The sequence below is a fragment of the Panthera uncia genome, chromosome B1, assembly GCF_023721935.1.
Source record: "Panthera uncia isolate 11264 chromosome B1, Puncia_PCG_1.0, whole genome shotgun sequence".
NCBI classification, from domain to species: domain Eukaryota; kingdom Metazoa; phylum Chordata; class Mammalia; order Carnivora; family Felidae; genus Panthera; species Panthera uncia.
Genome location: NC_064811.1, coordinates 44,145,271 through 44,155,686, shown reverse-complemented (window position 1 = coordinate 44,155,686; position 10,416 = coordinate 44,145,271). Strand labels below are relative to the sequence as shown.

Here is a 10,416-nt window from a genome sequence, read left to right as displayed (position 1 = left end):
GCTACTGACATAATTTGTATGTTATTACTGCTTTAAACAACCAAATCATGTGCTGGCAATCACTTTCCAAATCTCCCAAATATAGGTTGCATCTTCAGTAAAGAATTTAGCATGACAGCATTACAAAGCCTGGCCATATTATAGTTACATAGTAAAGGATAAATGAATATAATACCTAAACCTCTCATGCAAGGCAACTGACTCGAAATTATCCGTTAGAGGGGAAAAAAAAACCGAGGCCAAACTTTTCTTCCGACGTTATTTCAAATGTTGGTGCTTTTACACACACATTTTCTGATCTGATGACACTGGAGAGAGAGTCTATCGATGGGGGTGAGAGGCCTAACATCCGTATCAGTCCTTTTCCCTCTCCCCTGAGTCTGTACAGCGTCCACCTGGTCAGCACTAGCTTCTAAACTACGTGTCCCTTACAGGTTCCTCCCTCCGCTGCGGTCCAAGAAAACAAGCTCCCTCAGCAATACTGTCTTGATCACTCCGCTAAAAGGAAAGAGAAAAGGTGGCGATGTGGGCTATTTGCGAATTAAGAAGTAAAAACGTTAAGAGTCAAATAAGAAAACGGTTGGGAAGAAACGCATGGAGCTGCGGTCCCTTTAAATTCCACCCTCACTTCCCGCGATGGGTAAAGAGGGAAGTACACGTGGCTCTCAGCAACCCAGAACCAAGGGCTGGTCACTGAGGGGCTGCGACCCAAGCCCGCCCAGTGTTCCGGCTCTTGCAGAGGGCGGCGGGGTCTCCCCTCCCCGCGTCTAATTGGAGGGGGTCGCGCGCGCCGGAAGGAGGCCGCGTCCTCCCTCCGGCCTGAGCTCGCCCCGGCGCCCGCCCCGACACTTACTCTTGTTGACGGTCTTAAGAGCGCGCGTGAAGTCACCGTTCTGGCCGTAACGGTTCACTTCACTCCAGAGGGCAGGCACCGAAACCCCCCCGCCGCCGCCGCTCGCCATCTTGAACGAGACACGGAGCTGGGCGGGCCGACCTCTACCCCGGAAGAGGATCTCTGAGGTGGCCAAGCGGAGGAGGAAGCTGGTAGTTGCTTAGCGTTTCGGAGTCGGAAGCGCACTCATCCGTGAGTCAGCATCGGAGGCCGAGATCTTATAGGAATTTGCCTGGATACAGTCGATGCACCTTACCTGAAACCGGTCTGAAGAAACTAGGGTCGGACCACGGAAGTGGGTTCAGAACGGGTTCACCAAACAGTTTTGGTTCAAAGCAGTACGCGGTTCCGGGGCTACCGCTGCCGGCGAAGCAGCACCCTGGTCCCACGAGGCGGAGCTGAGTGACGGCCTACGGAAGATAAATAAAAGGTCTGTAGGGTGGTAATATACTAGCTAGAAACCATAGGAAGTCCTTTGAAGGAGAGGGGGAGAGAGACGGTTCTCTTTGCTGCTGGATAATATTTCATAAAGGAATTGTACTTGAAAAGGATCTTGAAAGATTAGGAAAACCTGGGGTTGGGTCTGGGTAGAGGTCTGGCAGAGAAGCGAATATAAGGAAAGGCACAAAAGAAAAAAACAAAACTTCCAAGTACGAAGCACGTTTGATGAAAACCTCTTGGCTGCCCTTTGGGCTCCAGTTCAGGAACAGTCGGCAATAAAGCCAAAGGATAATGTGTTTTGGGGTGAGAATGCCTAGATTGAGTTCCTGGCTCTGCGACTCACTATAAATGCCTGTGAACAAGTTATGTATGAGTCCCAGTTTTCCTGACTGTAAGATAAGGAAAACATTATTCTAGGGATAAAAGATACTTCATGCACCTCAAGTAATACATAGATATAGACAGGTTTAGAGTTTTTGTAAGAACTTAAATACCAGGATGTATTTGAATGTCAGAACAGAGTACCTATTGAATACTCTTGAGAATGACAAGACAGTGTATTGAACACCGCTGCAGACTCAAATGTTGTCAAAATCCTAACTCCTGCCACTTCACGTCTCTTCTCTTTCTCGTCATGCTGTTTTCATCTTTCAATATTTCTGTATCCTGGTTCCAGGTTAAAAAAAGTTACTTCTTTGGGGTGCCTGGGGGACCCAATTGGTAAAACGTGGGACTTTGGCTCAGGTTATGATCTCACAGTCCCTGAGTTCGAGCCCTGCATTGGGCTCTGTGGGCTTTGTGCTGACAGCCGTGAGCCTGGGATCTGCTTGGAATTCTGCACCTCCTCTTCGCTCTGCCCCTCCCCTGCTTACACTCTGTCTCTTTCAAAAAAAAATTAACATTAAAAAAAATAGGGGCACTTGGGTGGCTCAGTTGGCTAGGCATCCGACTTTGGCTCAGGGCATGATCTTGTGGTTCATGAGTTCAAGCCCCACTTTGGCTCTGTGCTGACAGCCTGGAGCCTGCACCAGATATTCTCTCTCTCTCCCTCCCTCCCTCCCTCTCTCTCTCTCTCTCTCTCTCTCTGCCCCTCCCCTGCTCGTGCTCTATCTCCCAAAAATAAATACTAAAAAAAAAATTAAGGGCATCCTGGGTGGCTCAGTCGGTTAAGCGTCTGACTTTGCTCAGGTCATGATCTTGCATTCGTGGATTCCACACATTGGACTCTGTGCTGACAACTCAGAGCCTGGAGTCTGCTTTGGATGCTGTGTCTCGCTCTCTCTCCCTGCCCCCTCCCCTGCTCATGCTCTGTCTTTCAGAAAATAAATGTTAAAAAAAATTTAAAAAAAAATTTTTTTTTTAGTTACTTCTTTGACCTTGCAGACTAGGCAACATTCCTCATTACTCTCTAATGTAGCTCTTTGCTTCTGAACACCCATCATCTAAGGCCTATCTCTTTATATAGACTGTCATTTCCATGAGGCCAGGGGCCCTATTTACCCTTATTCACTGAAGTATCCTTAGGTTCTAGCACACTGCCTGGCACATAGTTGGTACTCAACTTTTTTAACTGAATGAGTTTTTGCTTATGTTAACCCCTAATCTGAGTTCCTTCAGGGCAGAAAGTATGTCCAGCTCATGGTTGTGTCCATTGGTATTTGGCACATTTCATGTCTGGTCAATATAGCACAATGTAAAAGCAGCACTATTGGTCTAGTGAACTAGTTCAGGAGGATATAGTCTTTGTAAATTAGTAAAAATCATGGGAAGAGTTGTGGACTTTCAGTGACTGGAACTGTAACAGATTTTAAGCTAATTATGCCTAGATTTCATGGGGTTAGGCGAGTTTCAGATGACATCTGATATGCCCAAGATTTTGTGTGAACTTTTCTGAGAAAAGGTTTTGTAGCTCTCATCAGTCTCCAAAGGTGTTTTTTATACAACAGCCCCACCCACCAAAGGTTAAGAACCTTTGGTACCTTAGGGGTGATTCTCTAACTTCTTAGAACATTGACTTTGCAAAAGGGTTCACAATTTTGGTTTCTGCATCAGTCTGATCTCATATACTATGTAGCTTCCAGAAATTCCTCAGAATTCTATGAATTCCTAGGTTTCTGTTTCTTTTGTAATTTTAATGGGGTTTCATGGCAAACAGGATATAAATATATGGATTTTGTCTGCCATTTTTGAGGCAAGTCTTCCAAACCAGAGTGATATTTTAAAGCATTTATGTGATGCCATTCTCCTACCCTCAGGATGAAATCCAAAAGCCTATCATGTAAGGAAGGTCCTTTATAATACAGCTTGCTACCTCCCCAACCCACATAGGTCTTCTGTTACTCCCTAGTCCCGTTGCATGTTACACTCCTCTAACATTTGGTTACGTGTAGTTCCAGGTTGCCATACCTATGGGAATTTGCACATTTATCCATTTCAAATACTACTGAATGCTTCATATGTGCTGGTATTTGGCATTCTGCTACTAGTTGGCTAGGTATACAATTAACAACAAAAAGACAATCCAGTGTACTCATGGAATGTATTTTCTAATTGGGAGAGATATATACAATGTCCAGTGGTAATCAATTTAATGAAGAAAGTTAAGAGGGATTAAGAATAGTGTGGGGAGTTAAGAATCCTTCCTAAGAGTCCTTCCTTTTCACTCACAACATATACTTGTTCTTTAAATCCCCTCCTCCTTTGTGTGCTCAGAATCTCTGCTCCTTTCCTCCAGGTTAAGATGATGTAGTGCTTTGAAATTGTCCTTGGAAGACCCCAAGATTGAGGGCAGAAAATGGATCTTGTTCATTGTTGCATCTCCAGGATCTTGCACACAATCAGTACTCAAAACCTTATTTTCGCACTAATGGATTTAGCCATTTGTGATTCCTGAGCAACTTCCATATACAATATCTTGTCATTTTATCCACTCTGTGAAGTAGGCAGAAAAGATTTTAGCCCGACTTTACAAATGAGAAGTGAAGCTCAAAGTGATGTGCCCAAGAAAATCCTTTTATTTCCATTCTATTTTCACTGTACCACAATGCTAGATGAACAACTCCATGCCAAGTAATTTGAGGTTGTGGTGAGTTAAATGCAAAAAAAGTGCCATTAAAACATTTTCACCGGCTTCCCAAGAACTGCTGGGCTGAAGATGGACTGTGGATAAGCCACATTATTATGCTAATTCCCTGCCCTTTCCCTTATTTTTAGAAATGAAATCAGCTGAACAGAATATTAAATTCAAGGTAATTAAAAAATAAATTCAAGGTAATTTTCATGGTGAATTTGTTTCACTCATCTACAATATGCCAAAGGAATGTTACATATTCATGTGTCAGGATATACTTTACATATGTTGACTCCTTTAATTCTGTTAACATTATGAGGGAGGTAGTATTAGTCTCATTTTACATTTGAAGCAGTTGAGGCGTTAACATTTAACTTACTGAAGGTCACATCATCCCTCACCTGGATAATAAATAGTCCCTTAACTTGCTTATCCACACACTAGCCAGAGAACTTTAAAAACATGTTAAATGTCATGTTATGCCCCTGCTCAAACCTTCCAGTGTTTTTTCCTTTCACACTTCAATGTGGCCTGCAGGCCCCAAGTGATCTAGCCTTTGCTTACAATCATCTTCCATTCTTACCTTTGCTCACCAGAGCTCCAGCAACAGTGGCATGTGTTTGCAGGTGGTCAAAAAGGCCAAGCTGTTTTACTTCCTGTTTAGTAAGTGATTTTCCCCACCTTTTTGCATGACTTGCTCTTGTACATCATTGCTCTGCTCTACTCAGAAGAGCCTTCCTCTTATTCCCAGCACTGTCCTATCACCTTGATTAGTCTTCATATGCACTTATACTTTCCTAAGGCTACCTGATCTTTCATGGTTTGTAGTCCCCAATAAGATTTTTGTGACAGTGGGGGTCTTGTTTCTATTTACTGCTGCTTTCTTAGGGCTTAGAATTAAACCAGGCAAAACATGTATTTTATGAATAGATGAATTAATAAAGCTTCACACAAGAACTTATCTTTGTCTTTTATTTGGCTACAGTGTTTTCATTTCAGAAGGCATTAAAGCAACAGCAACTATAACATGATTTTATGATACAAAGTTTAAGTACTACATGACTTGGAGAAATTTTTCTTCTTTTTATGTTTACCTACAAGCCCACAGAAAGTACAAACACCTAAAGATGGCAAACCAGGTAAATTTGTGTAAGTTAATTTAGGTAACAGTTAAAAGTACTTTCAAGTAAGAACTTTAGTACTAATGTAACAACACTAATGAAGATATATATATATATATATATATATGAAGCTAGTAGTGAAGTGGATAATGACCATTAAAAATGGTCAGTCCTGGGCACCTGCGTGGCTCAGTTGGTTAAGCACCTGATGCTTGACTTCAGCTCAGGTCATGATCTTGCGGTTCCTGAGTTCAAGCTGCACACTGGGCTCTGTGCTGGAGCCTTGCGGAGCCTGCTTGGGATTCTGTCTCCCTCTATCTGTGTCCCTCCACTGCTTGCTATCTCTTTACCAAATAAAAATTAAAAGAAAAAAAGAAAAAAAAAAGGTCAGTTCTATCCACTAGTCTAAATATTTGAATTTTTTTTCATGTACTACACAAAAACAGGTGAAGTTTTTGCTAGGTAGGGATAGAAGAGTTGAAACTACAGCCAATGACTATTCAGAAGCAACAAAGCCAAAGTTTAAAGATGTTGAAATTGTATCTTTTTAATTGTCCTTGTGAACATAAAAGAATGAAGCAGAACATGGTTTTTATAATTCTCCCATCTCTAGCAGACAGGCATAGCACATGGCAATGTGAGGAAGGAAATAAAGTATAAGATTCTATCCTCTCCTCTATTGGAGCTTCCAACCCAACAAAGAACTACTTGTAGCCATTGTAGCTAGAAGGGATTTGGAAAGGTTTCACAGAGCGTGAAGATGAAGCTCTAGTAACTAACAAATTTTAATAACAGAATAGATTTTAATAGCTCATTCTAAGAACTTAAGGTTCTTAGAGATTAAAGATTAAGGTTTTTAATCTCATAGATTAAGTGACAGTTGAAAAATTATGGAAAGCGAGTTCCCTTGATGAGTTTCATTAGTAATTCTTAAACTACAGACCATGGATAGGCTTCAAGGGAACACCAAAAACCAATGAAATCTGTTGGTAAATTGTGTGTGCAATCTCTAATCTCTACGGGCAGAGTCAATGGCATTCATTTTCAAAGGAACCTAAACTGCAAAAGAGATTGTAAATTTATGTTGTAAGTCCTAGACAACTTCAAAACACTGAGAATGGAGACCTTCTAGATCAGCCTAATAATGCAGAATTTGACCTCCACTTGAAGCTTTTGTACAGATGATGGGTAAACAGGGTTAATTAAAAACTTGGTAATAAGTGAGATGCTAATATAAGAGAAAAACATCAAGTATGAAATAACACTTCTGATTTGGAGCAGTGAGTGTAGCCAGAGTTAACAGGCTGGGTAGAAGATGAACTAAGTTTAAAGCATTCAGACAGAAATACAAGACTACAAACACAGCGCCAGCAATCAGTAATACTGGTTTTAGCTTAAGGAGTTACTCCAATGATTACTTATAAATAATGGAGAGACTGTGTAGGAAACAATACGTAAGGGGAAAGAATAATGTAAGAAAAACTTCAGGACTGAGGTTGGAGTATCTTGGTGTCTAGTCAAGAAAGAAGTGGCTTAGGTCAATCATACCCTGCCCCACAGAAACCAGGTAAAAGAAATGATATGAGATGATAGCTTGTTAACAGCTGAGAGGGAGATGAAAAGGTATAGACAGTATAAGCCCATTGCAAGGGTCTTATCCAGATTTGATCTGTAGCAGAGATCAATATTTTTAAAGAAAGTTTATTTTGAGAGTGAGAAAGGAGGAGGGAGGGAGGGAGGGAAGGAAGATGGAGAATGAGTGGGGGAGGGGCAGAGTAAGAGAATCTTAAGCAGGCCCCCTCCCAGGGTTGAGCCTGATGCAGGGCTCAATCTCATGACTGAGTTCATGTCCCAACCTGAAATCAAGAGTCGGAGGCTAACGAACTAAGCCAGCCAGGCATCCCAGAGATTCTTAACATTTTTGAAGATGCAGGTCTTTTGGATAAAAACTATGGTTGCCCCATTTTTATAAATGTGAACATATATGTAAAATTTTACCTGGAAGTTTAAGGGGTTCATGGACATTCAGATTAAAGTTTAGTGATCTATAAAAAGTACTCAGGACTGCACAACCTAACAGTGACTTCCAAATATGGCTTACAGATTGATGATGAACTATAACACCTCTCAGTAACAACTGCTCTCTTAGAGGTGAATCTCACTGGGTACCCTGCTCAGACTTCCCTTGTAAGAAAGAAACTACTTAATGGTTATCAACTAGGAGATTCCAGTTTTCAAAAATGACATTAGGCTGAGGATTGTTAGTTTGGCTAAAACATGTATTATCAGAATTAAAAGAATTTTAGGATCACAGAGGCACCCATAATAGCTAAGTAAATCTTTCATTTGGAATGGCAAAGGTGATTCACACTATACTTTTTTTTTCCATGGGGAATTGCCCTAACACCCAGCAGAGAAGTTCTCAGAAAAGTCCCCTTTCCATGGCTTCCACAGTATCCCTTTATCTTACTTAGTCTTTCCTACCCCTAACACCCATCTCAGCTTTTCTTAAGAAAGCAAAAACAAAACAAAGCAGCATCTCTGTCTACAGCTAAATACACATCTATTCTGAGATACTGACTGCAAATAAAACATGCCCTTAGGATTTTGTAAAGATCATAATGTAAAAGAGGACTGACTATTTTTCTCTTATCACTCTAAGATACAGGCATTTTAACTTTCTAAAACTTATGGGTTGAGATTCAGAAGGTCAACTAGTAACTTTAGAGCTCGACAATAGGACATTATTAGCATTTAAGAAATATATCCGATTGTTATCTACCTAACAATGACCATACAATAGCTAAAGAGATTTTAAAAGTATTCTTACAGTAATTTCACTTCCTCTAAAGAAATGCTAATAATTATGTCCATATAGTCTACTAACTCATGAATCTAGAAAAGCATTTATTCACTAGTAAATTGTTTTCTCTGATTTAAAAAATTTTGATTTTTTTTTTCTGAAGCTAAACAAGAAATGTAGTTTTTCTCCTAAAAGCAAACAAACAAACAAAAAAAACCCCAAAACAATGATGTTCTTATAAATTGCCCTCTCGGATTTTCTTGTCAGCCTGTTTCAAGGAAATCCATGTGTTCAATGTATTTGCTCGCAGTTTGGCCCATACCAAATGGTTGTTTAATCCAAATATCTGAGCAGCAAACTGAGCTGATCCTTCTGGGGACAGTATGGTTGAACAACCAAGACCTAATGGTTCAAAACGGAAAAGACAGAAAATTGAGCTGTCAATAATGAAAACACCATTAGTAAACTATTTTTTTAGAGTAATCTCTACACCCAACACGGGACTCAAACTCACGACCCTGAGATCAAGAGTCACATGTTCTACCAACTGAACCAACCAGGCCCCCCTAGTAAACTATTTTACACTCAGAGAAGTCCTGTTAACCAAAGACCATAAAAAGCTACTGTATCATCCTTGTCTAAAGTAGGATCTGCAGGAGTTTCTATCTCTACTACTAGAGTGGTAAAGTAGATTATAAGAGGATAATAATTTTGTACCATGAAAAGCTATTTTATATACAGTGTCTATCACTCTTTCACTGAATCCAACTATAAAGAAATGCACCTTTTCGAAAGTTATTTTCACATACAATAAACTTTTAAATCCCTGGTGAAAGACAATAGAAATAAAACAAAGATCAAGTAGACAGAAGCACCTGTTCTTAGACAAACTTGAAGTGTGTTAATCTTTTTGATAATTTTCTAGGTGCTACTTTTGTCTTTGCAATTGAACTATTCTAAATCTTTAAGCAATAACAAGTCCAAACAAAGAATAATTTTACCAAATATCAGGTTATAAGTAAATTCAATATTAACAAGATCTAAAAGACAGTATAGTAAGAAAGTAACTTCCTTGTGGGGGGCAAATGTTTGCTCAGGCAGAGTTTCTTGGGGTGGTACTACTACCTCTGTGTCACTCAAGTTAAGTACTAACTAGCTTATAGATCCCAAAGCTCCATTCCCTAATATTCTTGGAATTCATCAGGCTCTTTGACTTCCACTACCCCCAGTAAGAATAAAGTAAAAATCACACAATTTATTAGTTTGTATTAATAAACCAATTTGTGTAGCTCCATCACTTACTTTGTGACAGCTGTCACGTTAATTTTAGTGTCCTTATCTATTAAGATGGGAATGATAACTAGTGGTTACCTTATGTGAGGATTCAACAAGTGAATACAGATAAAGTGCTTGAAGCAGTGCCTGGCATCTAGTACTCAATGAATGTCAACTGTTAGTAGTAGTAGTATTCTAGGCACAGGGTTCTACTCGAGTCTGAAATACCTGTGCCTATTGCTCAGGACTCCCTTTCTGATATCAGGAAAGCTTAACTACCAAAAATTAGGTTGTCTAGTGAGCATGCCATAAGAGAAAGAGAAATAGAGTTTTCAGGATTTTACAAAGGCCACTGTAAAACTTTTCCCCAAAAGATTATCCCCAATTCTACTGACCAAAATGCACAAATCTTCGGATTCCCTCTCTCTCCTTGGACAGTACTAGATAAAAACTGACAAAGTTTTGCTTGTCACATTTCCCCTTTACTAAACTCCCTTGATAATACCTATACTATTCCCTAGCGTAAATTTAGTTAGACTTTCATTTATAGCCATACTAAATTTTTCACTAGAGTAGCTGATACAATCAGATATCTAGCTAAAGATCTAAAGATGGGTTAATCACAAAGTATATCCGTGAAACTGTATAAAAACAGCAGTAAATAGCTGAATGTTACACTAAAAGGTTTTTTCAATACATGTTTACTGACTATAGACCAAACATGTCCAGCTGTAAAAATATTTTTATTAATGGCATCCTATTTTTTATATTGAATTAACTAAAAATGATCTGCCAAAGCTTTAAAAAAATTAAA

The 10,416-nt window shown here is 39.7% G+C and overlaps 2 protein-coding genes across 5 annotated transcripts in view; both read right to left on the bottom strand.

Moving 5' to 3' along the window:
* Positions 1–988, bottom strand: part of SRP72 (signal recognition particle 72) — a 29,304-nt gene extending 28,316 nt beyond the window's left edge. For 2 of the 3 annotated variants that reach the window (XM_049630512.1, XM_049630515.1), the window contains exon 1: positions 854–988. In XM_049630512.1, coding sequence (XP_049486469.1) covers positions 854–962 — 109 coding nt within the window. In that variant the 5' untranslated portion in view covers positions 963–988. Of the gene's footprint in view, positions 1–175; positions 701–853 lie in introns of those variants that run through there. The other variant, XM_049630514.1, reaches the window with a different exon arrangement.
* Positions 989–5,648: 4,660 nt separating this feature from the next.
* The window catches only part of PAICS (phosphoribosylaminoimidazole carboxylase and phosphoribosylaminoimidazolesuccinocarboxamide synthase), a 52,375-nt gene continuing 47,607 nt past the window's right edge, over positions 5,649–10,416 (bottom strand). For both annotated transcript variants that reach the window (XM_049630518.1, XM_049630517.1), the window contains one exon: positions 5,649–8,729. In XM_049630518.1, coding sequence (XP_049486475.1) covers positions 8,563–8,729 — 167 coding nt within the window. In that variant the 3' untranslated portion in view covers positions 5,649–8,562. The remainder of the gene's footprint in view (positions 8,730–10,416) is intronic.